The 15,682-nt window shown below is 41.7% G+C and overlaps 1 protein-coding gene across 2 annotated transcripts in view; it reads left to right on the top strand.

Annotated features, from left to right (window-relative positions):
• Positions 1 to 15,682, top strand: part of LOC148523798 (protein NipSnap homolog 3A-like) — a 90,419-nt gene that overhangs the window by 25,680 nt on the left and 49,057 nt on the right. Inside the window, exons 4-6 of one of the 2 annotated variants that reach the window (XM_088472593.1) lie at positions 2,928 to 3,077; positions 5,245 to 5,331; positions 14,491 to 15,681. In XM_088472593.1, the coding sequence (XP_088328719.1) occupies positions 2,928 to 3,077; positions 5,245 to 5,331; positions 14,491 to 14,567 (314 nt within the window). In that variant the 3' untranslated portion in view covers positions 14,568 to 15,681. Of the gene's footprint in view, positions 1 to 2,927; positions 3,078 to 5,244; positions 5,332 to 14,490; position 15,682 lie in introns of those variants that run through there. The other variant, XM_088472594.1, reaches the window with a different exon arrangement.

A 15,682-nucleotide genomic window follows, 5' to 3' on the forward strand; every position in this document is an offset into this window, starting at 1 on the left:
GGTTCCAAATTGGGTCCTGTTGACAACAGACGCCAGTCTTCGGGGCTGGGGAGCAGTTTCGGGTCCACACTTGTTCCAGGGCAGGTGGACGCCGACAGAAGCGGAGCTTCCAATAAATATCTTGGAACTCCGTGCTGTCTTCAATGCTCTCCTGCAGGCACAGCGGTTTCTCCAGGGTCACCCGGTGCAGGTCCAGTCGGACAATGCTACCACCGTGGCCTACATAAACAGGCAAGGAGGAACTCGCAGTCGGGCGGCTCTCGTAGAGGTCTCTCGGATCCTGGTTTGGGCGGAGCGCAATCTTCCGGCCATATCAGCGGTCTTCATCCCGGGAGTGCTAAATTGGGAGGCAGACTTTCTAAGTCGCCAGGACGTTCATCCAGGGGAATGGTCCCTGCACCCGGACGTTTTTCAACTACTGGTGGACAGGTGGGGTCTTCCAGAAATCGACCTCATGGCGTCCCGGCACAACAACAAGTTGCCGGTGTACGGGTCTCGCACAAGAGACGAAGGGGCGTCTCTGGTGGATGCTCTGTCTGTCCGGTGGACGTTCCGGTTCGCATACCTGTTCCCTCCGGTCTCCCTTCTTCCACGGGTAATTCGGAAATTCAAACAGGAAGGAGGGACGCTCCTGTTGATAGCTCCCGCTTGGCCCAGACGGCACTGGTTCTCAGACCTTCAGGGTCTGTCCGTGGACAGTCCTCTGCGGTTGCCGCTACGACCGGACCTTCTGTCTCAGGGTCCTTGCCTTCACCCGGACCTGACTCGGCTGTCTTTGACGGCGTGGCTGTTGAGACGGCCATGCTGAGGTCCCGGGGGTTTTCCAGCTCTGTGGTGCGTACCATGTTACGAGCTCGGAAACCGTCTTCCGCGAGGATATACCATCGCGTGTGGCATACGTTCTTCCAGTGGTGTCGACCGAGAGGTTATGCACCGCGGGAGTTTCGTCTGTCTCGGATTCTCGCCTTCCTGCAAGCGGGACTAGATCATGGGCTTCGCCTTGCTTCTTTGAAGGTACAGGTTTCGGCCCTATCTGTCTGGTTTCACCGTAGGATTGCTACAATCCCAGGTGTGCGCAACTTTATGCAAGGTGTTCTCCGTATTCAGCCGCCCTTTGTTCCACCTGTGGCGCCTTGGGATTTGGCTGTGGTCCTGAGGGCTCTCCAAGGACCGCCGTTTGAACCACTGGGCTCAGTGGATATTAAATGGCTAACAGCTAAGACTGTTTTCCTTCTGGCCATTGCTTCGGCCAGACGTGTTTCTGAGTTAGGGGCTCTTTCTTGTAGACCCCCTTTCTTGGTTTTTCATGGGAACAGGCCAGTGCTCCGCACTCGGCCCGAGTTTCTTCCCAAAGTTGTTTCCCAGTTTCATGTTAACGAGGAAATAGTTGTTCCGGCCTTTAACTCACCGGGTCTTTCCGTGGGTGAGGCCTCTTTGGATGTTGTGCGGGCCTTAAGGACTTATGTTGACCGCACTTCTTCGTTTAGGAAGTCGGACGCTTTGTTTGTCCTCTATGGCTTCCGTAAAAAGGGTTGGCCTGCTTCAAAGCAAACTTTGGCAGCCTGGATCCGTATGGCTATTTCTGAAGCTTATCTTCATGAAGGCCTACCGGTCCCACCTTCTCTGAAGGCTCATTCCACTAGGTCTGTGGGTCCTTCGTGGGCAGCTCGACGTGGTGCCTCGGCAGTTCAGATCTGCAAGGCTGCTACGTGGTCCTCTGTCCATACCTTCGTGAGGTATTACAGGTTTGACACCTTCGCCTCTCAGGATGCTTCCTTCGGGCGGCGGATTCTCCTTTCTGCACAGGAGCGTCCCCACCTTTAAAGGATACTGCTTTGGGACATCCCCAAGGTATCCTGTGGATACCCTATGGACCCTGAAGTAGAAAATATGAGATATGGTAAGAACTTACCCTTGTTATCTCTATTTCTACGAAGTCCATAGGGTTCCACAGGACTCCCGCCCTGTCGCACCTGTGCTGCAGATGGGCTTTGCTCTGGTCACCGGTTTTCCGTCTCCCTCTGGTGAGAATGTGATTCTTGTATGTGTCCAGATCTTTTTTCTCTCTCTTCCTTCTCCTCCTCCGGCCTATGGCTTGATAACTAACTGAGGTGCCTTGGCTCGGGGGCGGGGTATAGGAAGGGGACCCTAGTGCATCCTGGGAGGCTGAAAAGCTTAACTCTATGGTGCCCAGCGACTGACGTCACACCTATACCCCAAGGTATCCTGTGGAACCCTATGGACTTCGTAGAAATAGAGATAACAAGGGTAAGTTCTTACCATATCTCATATTTTTTCCAAAAGAAACTGCTCAAACCTTTTTGTAGTGCAACTAATGGAGAAACTGGTCTGTGATGGCATATTTGCACTTTGCCACTTTGTTGGTCCCTTTTTCTGTTTGCCATGCAGAATTATAACAGAAATTGTATACAAGGTGCTTATATTAAATGGGTTTTTTTTATAGCTAGTTCCATGTTGCCTTCACTCACAGACATCTAGTCGTTGAATGCTTTTAAAACAAATGATGTCTGTCACCAGAGGGCGGCATCTGTGTTTTATTCATTGATTCTGTAGAGCCCAGAAAAAGTGTCTGCAATACAGTGTTCTCAGGATGTAAATAACCAGGGTTGCAAGTCGTGGTCTGACATGGGCCGGCTGCTTCTGTTTGCTCACAGCCATCTAAAGGACATAGTGAATTTTTGACTGGAAACCAGGTTTACCTGTTGACTTATTGAATGAGGTGTGGAGAGACACTCCATTTCCTTTATATTCTTATAAATAAAAAAACAAAGTTTTGTTAACTTCTTACAACTTAATTGATCGTCACCTCATGTGAGAAAACACTATTGGATGTATTGCCTATGTATAGGACAAATAATACAGTATATAAACTGCTATTAAAGTACATTATATTTTCTTTATGCCAGGGGTTTATGAGATGGTCTCCTTTCAGTTTAAGCCTGGTGGACCAGCAGTCTGGGGTGAAGCGTTTAAAGCTGCCATCTCTACTCATGTTAATACTGGTTACACAAAGCTTGTTGGTGTCTTCAACACAGAATATGGATTACTTAACCAAGGTAATGTTCCATGATTATTGCCTCCATATAATGGAGGAGAAATACTTTTTGTTATTTGTTAAGAATAGTACAGAACAAACTTGATACAGATGTAATGGTATAAACAACAGTTCAGCATTTTTGTGACCTCCCTTTAGATTAAAGCACAAATGTTGATGGGGTATGTCACGACACTGTGCCCAGCCTGCGCTCAGATACGCCAATCTGACACAGCTGGGTGGTTGTGACGTGGGCTTTTTACCTAAGCTGCCACCACGAAGAGTATTAAAATAGCGCTCTTACGTTCGCCAGACACTTAATTCTCGCTTAAACTCACAAGTATTACACAAATATAGCATGGGCCTCTCCAGGCACGTGAATTCATTAGAGCACAGGGATAACGCTGATAAAGTTTTAGGATTTATTGAGAAATATCTCCAGGGTTAAATTACAAGACAAATAGGTAAATAAACAAGACACACAGTAATAAATGCACAGAATGATTACAGATAAAAGTAGAAAGTCAGAATCCTAAGGTATCTTACGCTGAGATCTTAGGGGATCTGTGTGGAGGGAGACCACCATAGACCGACATGGGGAGCACTCCTTAGCTCTCAGATACTTCCTGGAAGTGAAAACAGACAGGCAGGAGTAGCTGGTTCTTATGGTTCCACATCCCCCTCTCCCTCAGCAGCCCCCACCCTTCCCAGGCTCAAAAGGGCTGGCCTTTGTTCTTCTAGGGTCTGTGTCGATATAAATTAGCACAGCTACAAGACCCAAACCTCAGATAACACTCTGAAGATATTTTATTGTAGGAAGCCTGCTAATGTAAGGTGCTACAAATGACCCTCTTGGCAGCCAGTGTGACTGTGCACTGCTCTTCGAGCAGGGCCACCTAGAGTGAGAGCAGACGTTGCGTCCATGAAGCTTTATCTTCAAAGGCTAGGTGTCGCGTGGCCATTTGCTCTGATTAGTTTATGCAATCCAATTTTGACATACTGTACCCATTCATGGCAAGCAGCCATTCCTGAAATATATAATTTAGGGGAATTATAATAATACATACACTTTATCCAGAGCACACAAACTACATAAAGTCATGACATGGTGCTTTGATGAATCACCGTAACCCCTGGCGATGGTCACAGAGTATATCGAATAGTGTAGTGATTTAGAGCACAGGTTATCAAACTCGGTCCTCAGGACCCCAAACAGTGCATGTTTTCCAGGTCTCCTCACAAAATCACAAGCAAAATAATTGTCTCCACTTGTGGATCTTTTAACGTGACCTGTGTGGGGTCCTGAGGACTGTTTGAGAACCACTGATTTAGAGAAACTAGAAGAACAGACTGAAATGTGAAATCTTTAATACATCAGAATGTTCAGTAAGGTTGTACAGAGGAAATCTAGTCAGCATAGGAGGATCTTTCTCTGCAATCATAGCTCTGTCACACATGACGTTTCTGGTAAATTTTACATGTATTTTTGAATAGATATTTTAAAGATCTTTTATGCAAGATAAATTTTGACTTTTCCCAATCATGTCAGTAAATGTAGGAAAATACAGCACACATCTATTCATTCCTCCCATAGAAGTGTGTCAGTGGTGGTTCTTTATACACTTACGTGAACTGTAATTGATGGATTGGTTTATATGGTGCAGTGGTATAAATGTATTTTTGGATGTGGTATCTCCCATTTAATACCCAACTAATATCTAAAGTTTCAAATGTGAACTTTATTAATTACATTTTCGTTCCTCACCAAAGTACAGGGGTTAGATATCATTCTCCTTTTGCTACTGTATGTAAATGAGAAAAAAAGAAGATAGTCTAGTAGTTTTACGGGAAAGACAAAATGGCTACCAGCTTCAAAGTAGCCCTTTGTAGATTAATTTGTGATTATGATAAATGAACCATTTGTGATGGATTACCAAATTAGTATTTTCATGGTAACAGACCTTATCTCATGGGTCCTTTAGTAGTAGCAGTACTGTTATGACAAATGTTGCTTGTGAAATAGGGGCTTTTCTTCAGTAGTATTATTATTATTTTTTTTTCTCACTTTGGCTTGTAGATCTACACACCGGATCATTTAACAATTGTTTTTTGGTTTTGTGAAGTATTTTTATTTATTAACAGTCTGAAATGTAGTAACCATTGATGCAGTATGTGTTGTGTTTGCACAGTTCACGTCCTGTGGTGGAATGAGAATCCAGACAGTCGCGCCTCAGGCAGGCATTTGGCTCATGAAGATGCCAGGGTTGTTGCTGCAGGTAAGTGATTAAATATTGATGTATATAAATTAGTGGTATTGATTAGTGCTTATTTGGTGAGAACAAATGTGCAATAGTCAGTGAAAAAGCATTTTTGTTGATCTTTTCTGGGGCTTAGAACAGACATTGAGAAAAACTGTTTTCAAATGTAATTAAAATGAGATATCTTTGATCTATTTATCAAATAATATTTGTGGGACATTACCCGAAAATATCCATTTTAGGGGCATATCCGCAAATATTAAGTATCCCCCGAATGTACCATGGTAGGACCTTAGCAGATATCTCAGATATCTTCTGCGTTCCCTCCATTTCCTTCAGCATCCCCAGCTCCCATAGGTTTCTATGTGGCTGCTGTGCTGTTGGATTAACCAAGCATTCGGGAGCTTGGCCCCGATAGGATAACTCCATCTCCAGATTGTGTTACCCTATAGTAATCTATGGGCTACATTTTGCAAAAGTTACCGGGAGTGGGTTCCTCCGGAACCCAAGCTGGCAATGGTCACCGCACATTCGTGGTCAGTGCGCCATACAAAACACCCCCGGTTCACGATATAGAAGTGAAATGATTGCTTTTGCAATCATTTCACTTCTTTACACATTGTAGGGAGCTCTGTCCCCGTGTGATTTTTTTTTTTTTTTTTAGTACATTTGTGCAAATGTTAAAATTCTAATTATCTGGTCTAAATCCCAATATTTAGTAAAAATGCCCCTTAGTAAAATGTGTCGTAGACAGTAAATGCAATTCCTGGAAGGCAGAGCAGCTAGCTAAGCGTATTTCTAGGCATATGCAGAGCCGTATGTATCGCTAGATGCACATGTCTTCTTTTTGGCAGCATGTGTGTCTGGTTTATGACAAATGATGATCATCCGCATGATATTCCAACTTACAGGCATATGTACAAAAATGTAAACACATTTAGCTAATAGAGGAACACATTATTTAGATCAGCAAAAGTAATGCCAGTTTATTTTTTGAACCAAAACATAGCTCCTTTCCTGCAGGGATAGTTGAAAAGAGAAAAAGGCCTTCATTAGATGTTGCTTTGTTTACTTGGATCTATCTTCGAAATATTCTTAACCGCCCATAAACTGGAAACTGGAAACTGAAAAATAAATCTCTATATTGTGTTAATACAGATTAAACACCTTCAAGTGTTGTTTTTCATCTGTCTGCCTTATGTCATGTTCTACAACAAAGAATGCCCTCTACCTTTATAAATATTCTGATCTAAAAATATCCAAGAGAAAAAGGAAAAAGGACTCTATATATGGGGGCACACTTACAAGAAAACAGCTTGTAAGAAAGAACTTTTTATCACAGGTATCTTACATATGAATAATTATAGAACATAAAATTTAACTTTTAATTGAGGTATTCTTAAAAAGTAATTTGTATTGTTACTGACAATAAACACACACAAATAGAAAAAACACATATGTGAATACAGTGGGCTCATATGATGATTTGAAAGTTTGCGGTCTGGAGAAGATTTCATTGGGGATCAGAGGAGGAGACCTCATGAACAATTTGTTGAGAAGAGAAAGCCAGTGGACATTCAAACTCGGAGGCCTGGCCCCTCAAGGGATGAATGAATATATAAATTACAGGACCTTTCTATCCACCTAATTAAAACCATTTCTTATTGTCATAATGGGATATTTTCTGTTCTAAAAGACATGTCTGTTTTCACAATATGTTTGATACTCTTGGAACATTTATCCATGAGTCTGATTTACTATAATCTAAAATTATTTAATCTCACATTTAAGAAATATTTAGGGGTACCTACTTTTCATTCACACATACTTATTAACCATTTTTCTGCACCAATATTTTGTCACAGCATTTAAAACCTTTTGAGGTCACTCAATTGTATTAATTCTTACTTTACCATATTCTAATGGGGTGTCTCATGGACTTAGTATGATTGCACTAGCAGAGGAATTTCCTTTACACAGACATTATACCTCTGACACTTTTTATATTTTTTTATTCACAGGTTAAACACATCAGTAAGTAGACACCCATATCACACACACTTTTGGAGATATGTGTATTGATAAAATGTATATATTTATCTCACCAGCACGACTACTCACATACTACTCATATAATCTTTTTTGTAATAATTTTCTTCTCCTATATTTATATATATTAATTTTGGGGTCTTTTTATTTAGATTTTTCATTATAAACACTATATTTATTTAGACATGTTTTGATACATAGTTTTTAATATTCATATATCCTAACTTTCACCTCCATATCCATTGTTTTCACATCTGGTTGCTACCCAGATTGCTCATTCTTTTGTTAAAAAATGCATTATAAGTTTCTAGTTATCGAAAATATCCACCGGGGGGAGTATGATAGATTAGAAACATACCTGTCTATTCTCTTGGTTTGATTATTGCACAGATATGCATAACACATATCTTTGTACTAGTTATTATAACTAGATTTCTATATATATGAATTTTGAGATCTGTCAACAGCTATTCAGGATTTCCATGTCTGTGATATCTGACAATAGCTATTCAGTATTTCCATGTTGATACCAATCTAACCCACATTGCAAGGCCAGCCTGTGTATGCGTGTTCCTGTATCTCATCTTTTAAGCCCTTGGTGTGACTGGGTTTGGGGGATGGGGCATGGTAATACGTATATACAGTATGAGTATGATAGACCAAAAACATACCAGTTTATTGTCCTGGGTTGATTATTGCACAAATATGCATAACATATCTTTGTACTAGTTATTATAACTAGATTTCTATATATGAATTTTAATATCTGATAACAGCTATTCAGGATTTCCCTGTCTATGCTAATCTAACCTGTATCACGATACCAGCCTGTATGTATGTGTTTCTATGCCTCATCCTCTAAGCCCATGGTGTGACTGGTTGATATGAGTGTCAGTCATTCATGATGGACATATGTTGGCTGAAAGTGAAGAATCATTTTGACTGGGCAGGAATACTGTTAATCAATTAGCTCTAAATACGGGTATGACCAGGGGTGTAGAGAGCGCCACCGGGCCCCGGTAAAGAGGGGGTGTGGCCTAATCGCGGGAGGCGTGGCCACGGCCCCTTGGAAAAAAACAACAATGCCATACTTTGGGGGCGCTGTGAGCCCCTCAGCCTGGCGCAAAGCCAGGGGGGGCGCGATCAGTGTGATCACTCCCCCCCTCAGGCATAGGAGATTGCTGTGGCTGCTGCTTAGCAGACGCAAGCAATCTCCCACTGCATCCCAGCACACTCTGGGCTGCTGCGAGGGAAGAGCAAGAAAGGGAGGGGGGCGGCGCTGGACCCCTCTGGAAGCCCGGGTAAATTGTACCTGCTCCCCCCTCGGTGCCCCTGGTTATGACTAGAAACATACCCATTTATTCTCCCGGTTTGATTATTGCACAAATACAAATAACACATATCTACAGATATATTATAACTAGAATTCCATATTTATGAATTTTAATAGCTGACAACAGAGATTCAGGATTTCCCTGTCTATGCCAATCTAACATGCATTGCAATACCAGCCTGTGTGTACGTGTTCCTATGCCTCATCCTTTAAGCCCATGGTGTGACTGGTTGATAGTAGTGCCAGTAATTCATGATGAACACTAATTGGCTGAAAGTGATAAGTTATTTGACTGGGCAGGAATACTGTCAAACAATTAGCTCTAGATACGGATAGGCTGGAGGCGTGTACTTATACATCCCTGAGAAACAGGGTAACCTTATGCTAATCTGTGACCAAGCTAACTGCGAAAGTACATCAGAAGAAGTGTGAGCGGACCACGTGGGGCGCACACATGACTCGTGCCAGCTGACTCCCCCTGCTAGCAGACTGAGATTTTGCCGGTGGTAACACACACAGATGACACGGGGACTTCCAGGCTACCAGCATCATATGGGGGTTCAAGCAGCCGCATCACCCAACATATTGGTAACATCCTTACACACTGGCATTTCCATTCTTTTATGGTTAAATCGCCTCAGGAGGGAATGGCATGTTTTTACACTGCAATGCGAATGTAACAGTGTAAACAGCCACAGACCCCTTCTGCTAGATACCTCTCTTTCTTTCTTCCTTTACTACAGGGACCCCACTGACTCTCATTCCCCACCCTATGCTTTAAGTAAGACGGGGAAAAGTAGAGAAGGGGAGTTCCAAAGTTAGTAAACTCTTACATCCTTCTGGCACTAAACCAGCATATGTATGACATTTATTACTTGGGAGCCACAAACGTATTTTTATTATCAATCACATTGGAGATAGAAAGGAAGAAAAGTGTTTGGTCAAACCCCTGCTTGATTGATTGTTGATTGATTTGTCAGGGGAGGAAGTGGTCAGCTGAGAGAATAATAAACAGCATTAGCTGCTAATTGCCTTGTATGCACATTCTATTTTATCAGGGTCAGCTGTTAATTGTTCTATATGCATGGTCTATTTTAGACAAAAGAACAGCTATTCCGCTGTGAGATATATTTATATTGGTAAACAATTTCGCCTTGGCTAATTTAACTTTGTTAGCAAAACCATTTATTGATAAGTGTTTTCTGTCCAAAAAGACAGGAGAATTTATATTTATGTTGTTAGAACTATATTTTCTGACTATCATTGATGCCGATGGCTTTTCTCATAAGAATCTGGTATGATTTATTTATGACTATGATGTAGCTGATACAATTTAAGTGGACATCTTTGAGCTGAAATAAGGAGAGATATATACAATTTTCCAGCCATCTGTCAGTCATTGTACTTACAGAATTCTGAATATATGTAGTACTAATTTCATCTATGTCTCAATATGTTACACTGACCGTCATTGCTGAATACACTTTGGGCATACTTGCCTACTTTTGAAAAAGCATTTCAGGGAGATTGTGAAAGCAGCACCTATGACTGCGGCTGTAAGGTGGGCGTGTACTGCTACATCTGAGAGGCGTGTCCTAAAATTGATTTACATCCACATTTAAATGAGCCCCAAAGCAATTAGTAAGATCTACTTGTTGATGATAACACACTGATACTTCTCAGAAAATACATGTAACCATAGGGATCATTGTGCCTTATAACCAATGCAGGGAAATTATCCCATTTGAATGTATATATCTGTTTTTTCTTTTATATAAGTGTCATAATGGGGGTAAGGTGAAATGAGGGAGATTGGTAGACTCTTCAGGGAGACAGGTAGATTGCTGCTATTTCAGGGAATCTCCCTGACAATGAGGGAGAGATGGCAAGTATGACTTTGGGTGGATAGACAAGTGTCAAACTCCACCTAATACTTTTCTGACCATATCAGTGTATAAATGCCACTTGGGCATATCAATGTATAAACGTCAGCTGAAAATAGTGATTCACTGTATTCACATATGTGTTTTTTCTATTTGTGTGTGTTTATTATCAGTAACAATACAAATTACTTTTTAGGAATACCTCAATTAAAAGTTACATTTTATGTTCTATAATTATTCATATGTAAGATACCTGTGATAAAAAGTTCTTTCTTACGAGCTGTTTTTTTGTAAGTGCGCCCCCAAATAGAGTCCTTTTTCCTTTTTCTCTTGGATATTTTTAGATCATTGTATTTATGACTCTGGGGTACACCACTAGTAGACTAGGATTCTACCCATTATCTGAGGATTCCACATAGGGATTTTCCTAGTTTATACAGTATTGATACATAGTTTGCAATCACTACCAGTCTCTAAAAAACAGTAAGCATTAATCAATTCTCTATTTCTATACACTAATATTCTTATACTAACATCTGTGCGGCTAGGGCCCCCCCTCTTTTTCATGATTTATAAATACTCTGCCACTAATCCTCGTTAAAATCGGAGAGGGGAGTTTATAGCCCATTTAAGGTATCATTAGTGCACACAGACCTATGGCATACTGGCCAACTCCCCCTTATTGTCAGGGAGACTCCCTGACAGGGGCTGGCTGGCAACTTTTAGCCTGAGGGCAAATGCATGTAGGCGGCCCTGGCAGAGGAGTAGCGTGTAGCCAGGGTGCCCGAATGAACGTGCGTGCTACGGCGCCCCCCCCTCAGGAAAGGACATCCTTATGCAGGCCTCGAGTAGTGCCCCCAGTAGTGATCCCCCCTATGCAGTGCCCCTTGTGCCCCCAGTAGTAAGCCCCTTATATAGTGCCCCCAGTAGTGGTGACCCTTATGCAGTGCCCCTTAAATAGTGGCCCCAGTTGTAGTCTTCCCCCTATGCAGTACCCCCACTATTGCCCTTTATATAGACCCCCCAGCAGTGGTCCCTCGATGTAGTGCCCCCAGTGGTAGTCCCCTCCCCCCTATGTAGTGCCCCTAGTAGTAGTCCTCTCCCCCCATGCAATGCCCCTAGTAGTAGTGCCCCTAGTAGTGCCCCCAGTAGTAGTAGTCCCCCTCCCTTGTAGTGCCCCCAGTAGTAGTAGTCCCCCTCCCTTGTAGTGCCCCCAGTAGTAGTAGTCCCCCCCCTTGTAGTGCCCCCAGTAGTAGTAGTCCCCCCCCCCCTTGTAGCGCCCCCAGTAGTAGTAGTCCCCCCCTTTGTAGTGCCCCCAGTAGTGGTCTCCTCCTTATAGTGCCAGACCCCCCGCAGTAGACACACATAATATAAAAAAACAAAAAACACTTACCTGACACCCGCTCCTGGTCCCGTCGCCGAGATCAGCTCCTCCGTCCGCCGCTTTGCATTATGGGAGTGACGCGTCATGTGAGTGAATTACCCACTGCGGGAGCCGGAAGATGTCTGGCTCTGGCAGTGGGAGCAGCAGCCGTTGAGAGTCTGTCAGACTCTCATCAGCTGCTAAAGCAAACACACAGCTGCCGGCTCCGGCGGCTGTGTGTTTGTGCTGTGTAGCGCTGACCGAACTCCGTCCGGTCAGCACTACACACGCGCTGCAGTCTGTGTCACAGTGACACGGCACATGGCACCCTGCCCCCCGGCCCAGCCCGCCACTGCTCCCTGAAATAGTAGCAATCTCCCTGAAGAGTCTAGCAATCTCCCTGATTGCACCTTACCCCCATTATGTAGCTGTTATATAAATAAAAAAACAGAGATATCTACATTCAAATGGGATCATTAGTATAATTTCCCTGCATTGGGTATAAGGCACAATGATCCCTATGGCTACATGTATTTTCTGTAATGTATCAGTGTGTTTTCATCAACAAATAGATCTTACTGACTGCTTTGGGGCTCATTTACATTTTGATGTCAGTCAGTGTTATGACACGCCTCTCAGATGTAGCAGTACACGCCCACTTTACCGCCGCGCTCATCGGTGCTGCTCTTACAATCTCCCTGAAATGCTTTTTCAAAAGTAGGCAAGTCTGACCTACTGAGAACAAACCTTTCTGCATAAAATCGTCCACCTATGTATAACATTGAAGTTCATGTGAGAAGCCACTTTTATTTAATGTTAGGGAACATGAGATGTTTTGGGACGAAAATAATGTTTGGTTTTAGGACACCTCATGACAAACAGCATATCTGTAGTCATTACATACTTTAAATAAGCCTTTGCATTCATTTGGAAAACATACGGGTAAAAGCAAACTATTACAGGATACAATTTCTATTAATGCTGTTGATCCAGATGCATCAGGATTCCGAAGTTAGCAAATAATGCATTTTAAAATCCGTTAAAACCTGCAGTTGCGAATACATGGACTGCCTGGTTGAACTCAAAGCACATTGAAGCCTGTTCTTATGTAACATAGTTTATAGAAGAACTGCTGAGTAGTACATGTCCCTGGAAGGTACAGTAAGCATGGGTCAGGCAGAGATTGACACACAAAAAAATGACAAAATAGTGATGACTTGTGTTAAACTGAAGGAAGAGGAAACAGACAAGTCAGCAAGAAGTCACATTATGCAAGCTTCAGTTGTGCAACACTTTTCTGCTATAGACCGGCAATTGTGCTGGCAGCTTAGAGCTTTATCTTCTTATTAGAAGCACCTATTGGTAATAAATTTACCATTTGTTACCAATATTTTAGTTTACATTTAACTGCATCATATCATATCTGCTACTTTCCTGTCATCCAGAAATCTGTTTAATTGACGTTGGTATTGTTGGACAGGTACAACAAATAATCTATTATATGTTAACAGTCTACATTTGCAGGCCGCTAGTGCTATCAGTCTAATACAGTTACATAAAAAGAACCAAAAAGGCACAACTCTGTTAGATGAAGAAACAGGATCTCCCTTAGGAGTAGTTTTATTCGAAAATAACCCAAACTGGATTCGAGGAAGGGTCTCAAATATTGTAGACTGTGCCTACATAACAACCTGAATATAAGTGATTAGCATTGGAACCACAGGACAATTCTCCAATAAGCCTGCAACAGATATGACTGAGTGACTGCACTGTAGTTGCTTTTTTGTGATATACAGAATCTCGAACAAAACCTAAGCCAACACATTTTCTTATATGGAAACTGAGTATTACTACATTAGGTACACACCTAAACAATTCTAGTCACGATCAGATCATCTTTATGATTTTGTCAGCGATTAAATAATCTTAGGAACATCAGATATGTAGTGTACACACTACTGATTTATCAATCTGGATGATTATCTGTTCTAAAGCACATCACAAAGTTGACATTTTAAAAATGAACTATGGGCAGAAATGTTAGATAGATGATAGGAAATACACACATTAAAATGGGTACAGTATCGGCTCATCGTTTTCGCCAAATGTTGTGTGTTAGGTCAGATCCAATCATCTGCTTTTGGAATGCTAATCTGCCCTAGGTGCTGCGTACAGACTCTTAAGATTATCGGACCGAGCAGCCAAATATTGTCTGATTGGCCCATTTATTGCATAGCATGTACCTAGCCCAAGTCTTTATGAGCATATATTATAATAATTTCCATCTCTCTTCTGTTCCGTTTTTGACAGCAGAACAGAGGAGAAACAGAACCTGGCTGATGTCTATTAAGACACATTGGTGCAGTGCACTTGGGCGTTTTCACAAAAGTAATGACAGAAGAGGGATGAGGGGAAAGTAAATGTGAGATTTCATCTTAGCTGTCAAAAATGCAACATAGGAGAAAAGAAGTTAATTAACAGAAGAGTGTCCCGTCTCTTTCATGGTACGCTAGGGCTTATCTTTATTTCTGCCTCTTCTTTTATTTCAGTACGGGAAAGTTCAAGATTTCTCGAATCGCAGAGAAACGTGCTTCTGGTTCCAGCATCATTCTCTCCATTAAAGTAAATCTTACCATTCGTGTTGTATATTAAATGGTACAAATAAGTCCAGTATAGACAGGTATTATGTTGTATCAATTAAGCTTTTCATTATCTATTAAATGTGTTTGAATTGGTTACTTAAAACCTCTTCAAATTGAAATATATTTAATTTCCTGATGTATGTTTGAAAAAAAATTTCTGTAAAATTTTGGGAAGTAAGTTTTTGTCCTCTTTTATGTTGCTGACATTTTAGCTTCCTCCTTGACTCTGCCTGGGAAGGAGAATGGTCTTGACTAAATTTAATATAGTGTATTGTGGCCTCTAACACAGAGGAGGTGGATATTTTTGTGACTGTACCAGTATATGAAGGAAAGCAGTTTTTGTGCAACCAATGAACTAAATGGCAACTAGTTAGATAAATAGTTGTATTGGTTACTTAGTAAACTGAGAGGCTGCATTTCCAGGACTATTGGTTAAATACACAAAATGGCTGCCTCTACTTTGTGTATTTGATGGGTCTTCTTCAGTCCATTATTTAATGAAGAGGAACATTTTAAAAAGATGCAATACTATATTGTCAGCTTTGAAGTAATGCATTTTCTTAAGGAGTATATATATTTTGGTAGATCTTCCACACACAACAATCTTTTTCTCTATCTTTGAATCATTTTGTGCATATAATTGTCAGTGGTTGCACTCCCCACAATAATAAAAACCTATAAGAAAAATATTTTAAAATAATCATAATACATAATATATGGGGGTATACAGTTGATTTATATATTTCTCTCATACCGAACCAGTGCATTTGGTTATTAAACCTCCCCTTTTTTTCTTCCCAATAGTGAGCAAGGTGCAGACACTACCACCACCGGTCCCAGGACTCAGGATTACACCTGATTTGGGCTTTATGGTGGCAGTAATATGATCATTTTGGTTAATCAAGGAGGTCATTAGTAAAGTGCATTTGATGTGCAGTGCCTTTATTTTACACCTGTGCACCTCGATGGTTCACATAGTTGGAGATTCCTACACAAACTAAAACTGCACCTTGGTGTGTAGAGGTAACAAAATATGAACAAGCGCACTGTGCAAAAGCAGACACGCAGCATGAAAAGTCCGACCTCCTTTCTCTATAGA

This window comes from Taudactylus pleione, unplaced genomic scaffold, assembly GCF_031769625.1.
Source record: "Taudactylus pleione unplaced genomic scaffold, aTauple2 ptg000127l, whole genome shotgun sequence".
In the NCBI taxonomy this organism is placed as follows: Eukaryota; Metazoa; Chordata; class Amphibia; order Anura; family Myobatrachidae; genus Taudactylus; species Taudactylus pleione.